The sequence below is a fragment of the Chelonoidis abingdonii genome, chromosome 2, assembly GCF_003597395.2.
Source record: "Chelonoidis abingdonii isolate Lonesome George chromosome 2, CheloAbing_2.0, whole genome shotgun sequence".
NCBI classification, from domain to species: domain Eukaryota; kingdom Metazoa; phylum Chordata; order Testudines; family Testudinidae; genus Chelonoidis; species Chelonoidis abingdonii.
In genome coordinates, this window is record NC_133770.1 from 103,796,239 (window position 1) to 103,810,131 (window position 13,893).

General features: G+C 39.7%; 1 protein-coding gene across 1 annotated transcript in view; it reads left to right on the forward strand.

The window, feature by feature from the left end:
* Positions 1-13,893, forward strand: part of CNTNAP2 (contactin associated protein 2) — a 2,322,964-nt gene that overhangs the window by 1,200,267 nt on the left and 1,108,804 nt on the right. The window contains exon 11 of the mRNA XM_075062605.1: positions 12,368-12,474. Coding sequence (XP_074918706.1) covers positions 12,368-12,474 — 107 coding nt within the window. The remainder of the gene's footprint in view (positions 1-12,367; positions 12,475-13,893) is intronic.

Here is a 13,893-nt window from a genome sequence, read left to right on the forward strand (position 1 = left end):
TCTGTTACTGTATCATAATGCAAATTCATAAGGGTCAGAATTAAGATTGTGAATGTAACCCTAATCTTTTCATGTAATGACTTTTGACTACTTAGCTATAACTTTAACATTGTACAAAAAATTTCTCTGTGGGAATAAACATAAATTTTCATCAGTATGTTTAAAATGCATATAATAAGACAGTTATTTATAAAAAGACAAACAAGACAAAATGTAAGATAGTTGAGATATGCAAAGGTGTGGAGAGCCATGCCAGAAGGGTTAATGGATTTAAAGAGATTTGAAGGAGGCACGAGAGGACAACTGGTGAAAAAGTTCTGGGAAATCCACTGAAACCATAATGGACAGCTTAACAGATATGAAATAGAGAAAGGGTTGAAGGAACCAGTAAGAAAAGGATTACAAGGAGCTAAAGAAAGAGTAAGAGGAAATCACTGCTGAGACATAAGCAGGTACAAGATTAGTTAAGGCTTTGAAGATGAGAAAGAAAAGATTGAATTCCATGTTAAGAATAACTCAACACAGTGTTATTTTGTATAGCATTTTTCCTATCTGACTATCTCTTAATATTCTGCTCTATTCTATATGGTAGTATCTGAGTGCTTTTCAGCAGTGCAATAAGCAAGGAGACTAACATTTGTCATATGTGATTTGTTCTTTGTCTCATCCTGTCCCCACATGTAGAATTATATGTTCAGTGAAATGTTTTGGTAGAGGTTTTTGTTGGTTTGTATTATTGGGGGCTAATTATTTTATTTTTTAAAAATATGCACACACCTCAGTGTTTATGTTAGAGAAGGCAAGACCAAAGAAGTGAACCTGGTACTTGAAGCAGAAGTGGGTGAAATTTGTGATGGTCCTTTTCTCCCTGCGGGAATTCCTTCTACCATCTGGGACTAGACCCCTGAAAATGCCCTATCTTGGACACCGATTAACTTTACCTTTATGTAGAAAGTTCCATTTTGCCTGAATAGTCAATCACCACCCTTGTCCTGGAGCTTTAGGCAGTCTATTAGATATCTAGGTCCCAGGTTATTCAGCTTCTTGAGAATAATACTGAGAACTTGAACTAGACTTGATGATGCTCGCATGGTCCCTTGAAATATGTGTTAACTACTTATGCTAAAGAATCTTTTCCATCTTATATCTAGCTGTGACACTGAGTAAGTTTCCCAGGCCTGAAGAAGAGCTCTGTGTAAGCTTGAAAGCTTGTCTCATATTAAAAGAGGATATCAATATAATAGGCATCACAGGCACTTGGTGGAATGAGGATAATCAATGGGGCACAATAATACCAGGGTACAAAATATGTTGGAAGGACAGAACAGGGTTGTGCTGGTGGGGAAGTGGCACTATATGTGACAGAAAGCATAGAGTCAAGTGAAGTAATAATATTAAATAAAACAAACTGTACCATAGAATCTCTATGAATAGTAATTCCCTGCTTGAATAATAAGAACATAGCAGTAGGGATAATACTACCAACCACGTGGCCAGGATGGTGATAGTGACTGTGAAATACTCAGGGAGATTAGAGAGGCTATAAAAATAGAAAACTCAATAATAATAGGGGATTTCAACTATCCCCATATTGACTGGATATGTATCACCTCAGGAAGGGATGCAGAGATAAGGTTTCTTAACACTTTAAATGACTGCTTCTTGGAGCAACTAGTCCTGGAACCCACAAGTGGGGGCAATTCTTGATGTAGTCCTAAGTGGATCCCAGAGGTACATCTTGTCCAAGAGGTGAACATAGCTGAATTGCTTGGTAATAGTGACCATAATATAATTAAATGTAACATCCTTGAGGGTGGGGGTAACACCACAGTAGCATTTAATTTCAGAAAGTGCAACTACACAAATATGAGGAAGCTAGTTAAACAGAAATTAAAAGTACAGTGCCAAAAATGAAATCTCTGCAGGCTGCATGGAAACTTTTTAGAGACACCATTATAGAGGCTCAAATTAAATGTATACCCCCAAATTAAAAAAACACTGTAAGAGGACCAAAAAATTGCCCTCCAGCGCTAAACAACAAAGTAAAAGAAGCAGTGGTAGGCAAAAAGGCATCCCTTAAGAAGTAAAAGTTAAATCCTATTGAAGAAAATATAAAGGAACATAAAATCTCACAAGTGAAGTGTAAAAATATAATTAGGAAGGCCAAAAAAGAATCTGAAGAACAGCTAGACAGAGACTCAAAAAGTAATAGCAAAAAAAAAAATGTTTAAGTATATCGGAAGCAGGGAGCTTTCTAAACAACCTGTGGACCATTCAAGGACAATAAGGCCGTTGCAGAGAAACTAAGTGAATTCTTTTCATCAGTCTTCATGGCTGAGAATGTGAGGGAGATTCCCAAACCTGAGCCATTCTTTTTAGGTGACAAATCTGAGGAATTGTCCCAGATTGAGGTGTCAATAGAGGAGGGGTGTCATGGTATAATTCCCCACCCTGAACCTTAGCGTTCAAAAGATGGGGTACCAGCATGAATTCCTCTAAGCTTAATTACCAGCCTAGTAACTTGAGCCTGCACACCCAGAATTCAGGCCTGGTACAACTCTAGTCCCCAAACCTTGCCCGGCTGGTACCCCAAGACCCTAGCGCCGTCGGATCTTAACTTACAAGAAGTAACCTTTCCCCACCGGACTCTCCCAGTTCCTCCTCCTGTGTTACCCGGAATATTGATTGTGATCAAACTTCTGAATCACAAAAACCGAGAGAAAAATTCCCATTCCCGCTCCCTTTTCTCTTTCCCCTCCCAGACTCTCCTGAAGGATAGATAGTAAATCCTACACAGAGACGAAAATTAACCTGTTTCTCCACCTTCCCTCCTTATCTCCCACCAATTCTGGCTGGGAGACCCAGTCTCTGCCCGGGTCTCACTAATCATAAATAATCAGGTTCTTAAACAAGAAGCTTTAATAAAAGAGAAAAACAGTAAATATTTTGTAATATTAAATATGATTAGGTACAGGTTTTCAGTATAGACATGGAATTACCTCCAGCCCTAGTATGATCATACAAATCTAAGATACTTTAGCAAAATAACAATTTGAACTCCTTCCAGCAAATGCCAATTGCCAATTAAAAAACAAACTAATGCCTAAACCACCTTATGCCTCGGATTACTATTTATAACTTAAGGAGGCCTGTATCGAGAGAGATTGGAGAGAACCTGATTGCACTCTGGTCACTCTCAGACCCAGAGGAACACCCACACAATTCTGACAGCATCAACACCAGAAACTTTCCTCCTCAGTTTGAAAGATCCTGTTCACGATGTCCTCCGGACTTGCTACCCTTTAAGTCAAAAAGAGATATAAGTACTTCTTTCTACTAACTCCTACTATCTGTTTATGACAAGGGGTTTTGGAACAAATTGATAAACTAAACAGTAATAAGTCACCAGGACCAGATGGTATTCACCTAAAAGTTCTGAAGGAACTCAAATGTGAAATTGCCGAACTACTAACTGTAGTCTGCAACCTATCATTTAAATCAGATTCTGTACCAGATGACTGGAGGATAGCTAATATGACACCAACTTTTAATGTCTTAAAATGTCTCCAGAAGCATCCTGGCAATTACATGCTTGTAAGCCTAACTTCAGTACCGAGCAAAGTGGTTGAAACTGTAGTAAAGAACAGAATTATCAGACACGTAGATGAACATAATAGGTTAGGGAAGACTCAACATGTTTTTTTGTAAAAGGATATCATGCCTCATCAATTTACTAGAATTCTTTGAGAGGGTCAACAGGCATATGGACAAGGGGGATCCAGTGGATATAGTATACTTAGTTTTTCAGAAAGCCTTTGACAAAGCCCCTCACCAAAAGCTCTTAAGGAAAGTAAGCTGTCATGGCATGAGAGGGAAAGTCCTCTCATGGATTGGTAACTAGTTAAAAGATAGGAAACAAAGGGTAGGAATAAATGGTCAGTTTTCAGCATGGAGAGAAGTAAATAGTGGTGCGCTACAGAGGTCTGTGGTGGGAACAGGACTGTTCATTATATTCATAAATGATATGGGAAAGGGGGTAAACAGTGAGGTTAAAGAATTTGCAGATGAAACAAAACTACTCAAGATAGTTAAGTCCAAAGCAGACTGTGAAAAGGGATCTCAGAAAACTGAGTGACTGGGCAACAAAATAGCAGAAGATGTTCAATATTGAGAAATGCAAGGTACTGCACATTGGAAAACATAATCCCAAATATACATGTAAATGATGGGGTCTAGATTAGCTGTTGCCACTCAAGAAAGATATCTTGGAGTCATTGTGGATAATTCTCTTAAAACGTCCAGTCAGTGTGCACCGGCACTCAAAACAGCTAATGTTGGGAATCGTTAGGAAAGAGAGAGATAATAAGACACAAAATATCATATTACCTCTATATAAATCCATGGTACACCCACATCTTGAAAATGATGTGCAGATGTGGTAGCCCCATCTCAAAAAAGATATATTGGAATTGGAAAAGGTACAGAAAACGACAACCAAAATAATTATGGGTATGGAACAGTTCCATATGAGGGGAGATTAATAAGACTGGGACTTTTCAGCTTGGAAGAGAGTCAATTAAGGGTGGACATGTTAGAGGTCTACAAAATCATGACTGGTATGGAGAAAGTAAATAAAGAAGTGTTGTTTACTTTTTCCCATAACACAAGAACTAGGGATTGCCACATGAAATTTATAGGCAGCAGGTTTAAAAAAAACAAAAGGAAATATTTCTTCACACAATGCACAGTCAACCTGTAGAACTCTTTGCCAGAGGATGTTGTGAAGGCCAAAACTATAAAAGGGTTAAAAAATAATTAGATAAGTTCATGGAGGATAGGTCCATCAATGGCTATTAGCCAGGATGGGCAGGAATGGTGTCTCTAGGCTCTGTTTGCCAGAAGCTGGGAAAGGGGGACGAGATGGATCACTTGATGATTAACTGTTCTGTTCATTCCCTCTGAAGTACTTGGCATGAGCCACTGTTGGAAGACCACTGGTCTGACCCAGTATGGCTGTTCTTGTGTTCTCTCTCACCAACAGAAGTTGGTCCAATAAAAGAGATTATCTCATCCACCTTGAGTTTAAATAACAAAATCACATATTTCAAATAAAAATATAGGATACAGAGAAATTGAACATACCATATAAGGAAAGGCAAAAAGTATGTGCTTTCATGGTAGGTGTGAAAATACATGGAGAAACTAGTTAAGTGACAGATACAAGAAACTGTCACATGGCAGGAACTTTACTTACACAAAATTGACAAGTGTATGTGAAGAAGCAGAAGTGGCCCAGTGCTAAACAAGTGTAGGCAAAATAGAAAAAAAGATAAAAATGTCCATATGGTAATTTGCAGAAAGGCCCAAGATGGTTTCAGTTAGGAGGTAATATTGAACTTTGTCCTGAAAGGAATGGACAGTCAATGATTTTATTAAAAATGGAGAGGATATGGTCATATTTCTTTGACCTGGATTCAGGAGAGCAGGGAAATGAGAGACTAAAGAGAGTGTATTTGCAATAGTCAAGGCAAGAGGAGAAGAAGACATGGATGCAGATTTTAGCACAGTGGAACCCAGGTAGTGGTGTACATGGGGAGTGTTGTGGAGGTGCCTAAAGCAGATTAGCAGATATAGGAGATATGAAGGAACCATAAGGTCCAGGGTGATAGAAGTCTATATCAAAAAGAAATTGAATCATGGAATTGTGTGAGGATGATCCTCTGGCCAACAGAAAAAAAGCTGATATACAACCAGATGATAGAACAAAGACATCCAAAATTCATTTGTGCATTCAATTCAAGTGCAAATAGAACATAAATGGGTCTTGCATGTATATACTCTATTGCAGAGGTCGGCAACCTTTCAGAAGTGGTGTGCTGAGTCTTAATTTATTCACTCTAATTTAAGGTTTTGCATGCCAGTAATACATTTTAACATTTTTAGAAGGTCTCTTTCTTTAAGTTCTATAATATATAACTAAATTATTGTTGTATGTAAAGTAAATAAGGTTTTAAAAATGTTTTAGAAGCTTCATTTAAAATTAAAATGCAGAGCTCCCCGGACCAGTGGCCAGGACCCAGGCAGTGTGAGTGCCACTGAAAATCAGCTCACGTGCTCCCTTCGGCACCTGTGCCATAGGTTGCCTACCCCTGCTCTACTGTGTGTGCAAAATTACACAAGGTGATTTCCATGCACAGATATAAGTATGATCAAATACTTATGAAAATTTTACTCTATACACTTTATAGCACTTTTTCCAACAGCATGAGTGTTTAGCTCTGAGTTCTAAGCAGTCAGGCCTGGGGGTTGGACCATAGAGTAGTCCATAGAATCAGGACAAGGATGAGGGCAGCACTGAAACTAGGATCTCGGGACAGGCTGGACAGAGCTGAGGTTAGAGTTTACAGACCAGCCAAAAATAAAGATCGTAGCTGGAGTCTGACTGCGGACCAGAGGTTAAAGCTGGGGTGGAGTCAGTCTTGTTACCTGGGGTTCTTTCAATCCAAAGCTCTTGGTAACTTTTACTCTGTGCGAAGTGATGTCAGGAAATAAATCAGAGAAGACATGACCATCCAACCGAAGATGGGCGGCACAAACAGGACAAGAGAGTGCTTTCACTTAAAGCTAAACTGTAGTTAGTCTCAAGCACTTACATCTGCAACAGATTAGTAAAACATCCCCAACCCTCGATAATTACTGAAGCAGAGTGTGGCTCTCGAGTGGTACAGTGGCAGCCGGTGGGGAACACAAGATGCATCCAGGGGGACAGTCCAGTCCCAAAGTGTCCCACTACCTCAAACTTTTTCCCCTTATTTATAGTACAATGACATGTCCCTTAAAGAAAACTTGTTAAGCAAGCAGTTTCAATGGTCAAGCAAGAGGTTTCCTTCTGATTATTGATTAACCAGGTGTGGGTTTTTCCCAGCGTTTGCAGTCTTGAGGCCCCTAAAATGCATGTATTAGCAGTTTCAACACAATTCTTATCAGGAAGGACACGGGGTCAAGCTGCCCTTTCTGTAGCACGCAAAACCCTCTCCCCTGGTCAAGCTAGTCTGCTGCCTGGCCACTTTACCGCCTGCTAACTTGGCTGCTTTTAGCAATAAGCAATAGTGATTTCAGGCACTTTACTGGTTTGCCAAAATCTCCCCATACAAGTCAGGGGTCAGGAGGGATGCAGGGCTGGAGAAAGGTTGCAGAAGGGCACAGACAAGGCTGAAGTGGGGTGGAGCGGGAGCAGGAGCAGGGACAGGATGGAGGGCAGGTTGGAAGTCTAGGGATTTTGTAACACTGCAGGAGGCAGCAGTAGGGTTCCTAGCTAACTTTCAGCTTTAGCAGGGTCAGTGAAATATGTGTTTGGGAGTCATTTGACCTGGGCCCTGCAGCGTATCTGAGGGCGAAATCACTGCAGGCTCTGCTTACAGGCTGAGTCAGTGCAGCTGAGTTGCTGCTGCTTGCCTGAGTGAAGAGTCACAGCAAGCTCTATTGGAGCTGTGAGTCATGGCACTATTGAGAATCTCACCCACTCCCATCTAAAGGCCCCTCTCTGCCACCTAAGGGGAGGAGCTACTGGACCCAGGTCTCAAGTAAATGTGGAGGACAACTAATGAAAAACAAGGGACAGGAGTGAAGGTCAAAAGCAGGGATCCAATGGAGGACATCGAGCAGAGAACCCCAGACAGTTCCCACTGCTCCTTGAAGGGAACCAGTGGGCACAGCCCTGGTCTGGCTGTGGATTTGCCTCAAAATAAGTATTTATCTTGGTGTTCTCACCAAATGATATTGAAGTTACTACATTCTGCTGACTTAAAATTCCCTATAGTTTGAATCACTTTCCACCCTGAACTATGTCAAATTAGTATTTAGTAAAGTAAAAATGTTGATTTAAAAAAAAAATTCCAGAGGAAGCTGGGTTTAAGCTAGCTCTCTTACAAGACACACACAACTAACAATAGGGAGTTGTGGTTTATTAGATACATTTAACTTAAAACTTTTAACCAATTATATAAATAAATAAAATAAAAAAGCATGCTCAGGTAGATGGTGTCAATAAATACCTATATTGATTTTCATATTTACATGAATTATATTTGTTAAGATACCAGTACAAGATTAGCATTGCTCCTTATACTGCTATAAAAGTAAGTTATATAGTAATAAAATAAAATTAGATATTGATATTATTATTGAGATTTCATGTAAATATCTGTCCAAATTAATGTAGATTTTTTTTTTTTGGCCAGTGAGAAATGATTTTAAAGCAAATCTATTTTCAAATAGAATTAAGGAAGGATATACATGCAAAGTGACACATGAAATGGTTTTGGAGAAGGAAGTAATTTACCAAATATATTGCAAGATATGAATGTAGGGTTTCAGTGTTTATGAAACCACAAAGTGGTTATGAAAATAAAAGCTGAATATAACTGACAAGGTTTAAAAGCACATAAAATTACACTCAGAATTGTACAGAAGTGTACAGAAGTGTGGGTCAGACTTATGTCAATAGAACTACTTTTAAAGTGCCATCAAAGTGAAAAAAGCTAATGCGGTCTTGGGATGCTTCAGGCGAGGTATTTCCAGTAGAGATAAGGAGGTGTTAGTACCGTTATACAACGCACTGGTGAGACCTCATCTGGAATACTGTGTACAATCTGGTCTCCCATGTTTAAGAAGGATGAATTCAAACTGGAACGGGTACAGAGAAGGGCTAGTAGGATGATCCGAGGAATGGAAAACCTGTCTTATGAAAGGAGACTCAAAGAGCTTGGCTTGTTTAGCCTAACCAAAAGAAGGTTGAGGGGAGATATGATTGCCCTCTATAAATATATCAGAGGAATAAATACCAGGGAGGGATCAGAATTATTTAAGCTCAGTACTAATGTGGAGATAAGAACAAATGGATATAAACTGACCATCAGCAAGTTGAGCCTTGAAATTAGACTGAAGTTTCTAACCATCAGAAGAGTGAAGTTCTGGAACAGCCTTCCAAGGGGAGTAGTGGGGGCAAAAGACACATCTGGCTTCAGGACTAAGGGTAATGTCTACACTACGGGATTATTCCAGTTTTACATAAATCCGATTTTTGGAAACAGGTTGTATAAAGTCGAGTGCACGTGGCTACGCTAAGCACATTAATTCGGCGGTGTGTGTCCATGTACTGAAGCTAGCGTCGACGTCCGGAGTGTTACACTGTGGGTAGCTATCCCATAGTTCCTGCAGTCTCCCCTGCCCATTGGAATTCTGGATTGAGATCCCAATACTTGATGGGACCAAAAATTTGTCACGGGTGGTTATGGGTAAATGTCGTCAGTCAATCTTCCCTCTGTGAAAGCAACGGCAGACAATCATTTCTTGCCCTTTTCCCTGGATTACCTGGGCAGACGCCATAGGACGGCAACCATGGAGCCCATTCAGCCTTTTTTCACTGTCACCGTATCTCTACTCGATGCTGCTGACAGAGGCAGTACTGCAGCGCTACACAGCAGCATCCCCTTGCCTTTGCAAGTTAGCAAAGCCAGTTAGCAGCCCTACTGTACCATCTGCTTCTTTGCAAATTGGCAATGATGGTTACCAGTCATACTGTACGATCTGCTGCTGTCATGGGTGCTCCTGGCCGGCCTCGGTGAGGTCAGCCAGGGGCGCATGGACAAAAATGGGAATGACTTCCCAAGTCATTCTCTTCTTTAAGTTTTGTCTAATGGAGAGTCAGTCCTGCCTAGAATGTCAGGAGAGCCTACTAAAGACCCAGAGAGGCAAATGGCCTTTCCGGGTCAGAGCCCCAGACATGATGAGCTGCATGCCATTCTAGGGGGTGCCCCTGCAACAACCCCACCCGTTGCTTCTCTCTTCCCCCACCCCTCCTGGGCTACCTTGGCAGTTATCCCCCCATTTGTGTGATAAAGTAATAAAGAATGCATGAATAAGAAACAACACTGACTTTATTGCCTCTGCAAGCAGAGATCGAAGAGGGGAGGGGAGGGCGGCTGGCTTACAGCAAAATAGAGTGAACCACCATTCTGCACTTGCTCAGCCTATAGCTGAAAATGGGAATCTTGACAAGCACTAGGATAGAAGCACAGGCAGGACTGAATCTCCATTTGTGACACTGGTAAAATACAAAATGTCCCAGGATATGTATGTTGAGGAACAGTTCTAAACGGCAGCTTCATTGTTTGGACGGATGCAGGGTTAATTTGATTTAACACTGCTAAATTCATGATAAACTCATAGTGTAGACCAGGCCCAAGATTGATAAATTTATGGAGGGGATGGTATAATAGGATAGCCTAATTTTGGCAATTAATTGGTCTTTGACTATTAGCGGTAAATATGCCCAAAGGATTGTGATGGGATGTTACATGGGGTGGGATATGAGTTATTACAGAGAATTCTTTTCTGGATGTCTGGCTGATGAGTCTTGCCGATATGCTCAGTGTTTAGCTGATCGCCATATTTTGGGTCGGGAAGGAATTTTCTTCCAGGGTAGATTGGCAGAAGCGCTGGGGTTTTTTCACCTTCGTCTGCAGCATGGGGCAAGGGTCTTTTGCTGGAAGATTCTCTGCATCTTGAAGCCTTTAACCCATGACTTGAGGACTTCAGTGGCTCAGACACAGGTTTCATACAGGAGTGGTGGGGTGAGATTCTGTGGCCTGCATTGTGCAGGAGGTCAGACTAGTTTATCATAATGATCCCTTCTGACCTTAAAGTCTGAGTCTGTGAAAACACCAGCCATCCACAGATTCATAGAAAATTGAAAATTTCCAAATTGGAAATTTGCTGTTACTATCTCAGACCGCTATCGGATACTGTACTCTAATATTAAAAAGGATAAAAATGTTTTAGCTTTTCATTCAAAAGATGATTTCTTTAAGCATGTTTTTGTTAGTCTTTTGAAATTCTCTAACAGATTTAAGTGACACATCTCATTTACTGTAGTATAATAGAGAATGTAGGCAGATTGCATAGTATATTTTGTTAAAAAGCTTTTACTCTGTGGGTATAAACAATAAGTTTTGAAGAAGGAGGTGAACTGCACTATGGCCAAGTGTTTAATGTGTTTCTGTCAAAAATGTTTTTCTCTTGGATACACGTGCAACATCCCTGTAAAATCGAAGTGATCCGTGCACACACTAGTGTGGAAGAAAAGGAAAATTCCCAAATTAATAATTCCAAAAATATTTGTCAGATAGACCATTATGTATTAAGGTGTACTATGGGTATTAACAAAGAGGCTAGTATTAGCTATTACAGGGATGCTGTGAATTTCAAAATTATCCTGATGATAACTATAGTTTAATTTGTACTATGTTTCCAGAAAATATTTCCATTTGTTGGTTGGTAGGAGGTCTATTAATCTTCCCTTAATGTAAAAATGCAGAAGTGTAGTTCATAAATACTATTTGAATGAATTCAACATGAAAGGAAAATTCCTTTAACCTTTGATCAGAAAGCTCAGAGTCTGTCCTGAGACTGACTGAAAAGAAATTTAATAAATGGGGAAAAAATGGTTCTTTGAAATGAGATTTCAAAGCATGCTCCAAGAAGAGACAAGTAATAGTTTCAAAAAGCGAAAGTATTATGATAATTCCTATTTAAATGAATCTTTGATAGAAAAGAAACTGGTCAAATTCAAATCTTTGAAATTGCATTTTGTGGCTGTTTCAAATAATAAATGTATGTTCTGATATAATTTCCCCTATTTTTCATTCATTTCCATTCCACCTTTTCTTTTTCATTTCCTCAGCTCTCTGACAATAATTTAGCTAGAGTTGGACAGCAGATGGGGTAAAAGTGAATTACGCTTGCCACAAGTGAATTAAAGCCTGTTAAAGCTTTTATTGTGAAGTTCACAGCACCTGGTTTGTTTTAATAATGCAAAGTTAGTAACTTCCATCTCAGCCAGCAGGCAAGCTGCCTCCGTCTTATCCCGTAGTGGGCAGGACAAAGATGAACAGAATCGCACTGCTATTCTTTTCTACTTTTCAGTGACTTGTGGGTCTTGAATCCATGGGGTATGGCATCACCTGCACAATAGAAACATCCATGGCTTGTGATGTTATTATGATTCTGGTACTAGTCATTCATGGCCTTTAAAAACTTAATTTATGATAAGTGAATATATCCCACCATTGTCTTCCTTTTCTACAGTCTGTCTGAAAAGGAGCCACAGCAGGGCTGTGATACATCATCTTTAGTGTGGTTGGCACAGTTTGTCATGAATTTTGTTAATCTACCTAAAACAACAAGGATTAATTATGAGTGTAGGGCAAACCCGCATTGATATGATGTATTACTTGGCAGCTCAAAATTTGGCCATTCATAAATCTTGTTGTTTATTTGTTTTTCTCTTTGTCTCTTGTCCTGCCAGGTGCGTGCCCAATCACTGTGAACATGGTGGCAAATGCTCCCAAACGTGGGACAGCTTCAAATGTACTTGTGATGGAACTGGATACAGTGGTGCCACCTGTCACAACTGTAAGTGACACTGTGATTTGCTTCAACACTGTAATATAATATAGAAGGCATGCACAATACTGATGTCTTTTGGCTGAGATGTAAAAGTCCAAGTCAGAGCCATTTGTGGTTATTAAAAAGCCCGTGGAACCTTTTTGTGAGAGAAGGAATGCTGATACTTGCATCTAGCCCACATTCCATTTTGACTGCTGAAAATTCCATCCTCGGTGGTCAAATGGTTACATGAATTCTTCAATCATTGTCCTAAACTCTTGCCTAGCATTGCTGAGAACTCTTAAATGGTGGCACTAAAGGCGTGTCTACACTGAAAACGTACATCAGAATAGCTATGTCCACGCCTCTGAGAGACGTAGCTAGGCCACCCTATCCTGCAGCATAGGCAGCACTAGATTGACAGAAGAATTCCTTCATCTACTTAGATACTGCCTCTTTGGGGGGTGGATTACCTATAAGGATAGGAGAACTCCTCCTGTCACTACAGTGAGTGTCTACACTGAAGTGCGATGGTAGTGCTGCTGCTATAACGTTTTAAGTGTAGGTATAACCTGATATTGAAACAGACGCATGTGCAAACTGACTCTTTGGCCATTCTGAAAGTCAAACTATTACCTCTGTTGTGGTAAGTACTGCAGGCAGCACTATTAGTGCCCACTGCTTACAAGCCATATTGATTATAGCCATATTACAACTGCCTCTACTGATATACTGGGAGTGAGGAGAGAGAGGAAAAGAGATGTCCTTGTATCTTCTATAGCATCTGACTTACATGTGCAGGGCAAGCCATTGTGTGTGTGTGTTGTCATTCTAGCAAAAGGGCCTTTTCTTTTTGAAAAGTGTTTTCTAAAATATGGTAGATAAGATAAAGAAGACTTGTCCATTTACTGTCTTTCTCCGTTGACATGCCTATAATAACACCCTCTTACTATTATGAGAGGACAGTTACCTTAGATTCACTACCAAAGCTACAACCAAGATGCCTGCAAATTGGTGAAAAATCCAATTACCAGTTTAATTCGGATTTGCAATTTTTTGTTTATACTTTAATGTCACATTCTAGAATTATGCAAAAAATTTAATGAGAAATTCGACAATCTCAGTCTTTGGTTTCTGTCTTTTGTTGGATTTTACAAAATTCATGTAATCTCATGAAAAACTGACATTTCACAGGTTTTCCATTTCCATTTAAACTGTGCTATTTTTGAGTGAAATCTCAATGTCATACTGAACATATTTATAACACGCACCATTTTAAAAGCATTTAAAATGCATTATTGTTTCATTATGGAGAGATCTGAAATTATTCAAAAAGCAGTTTTGAGAGATGAGCATTTCTGTTGCTCATTTGCTCCTGCCTGTGTTCATACGTGGGATCTATAAAGGCCTTTTTTTAATTCACCAATGGTATTCCTCAAAACAAAT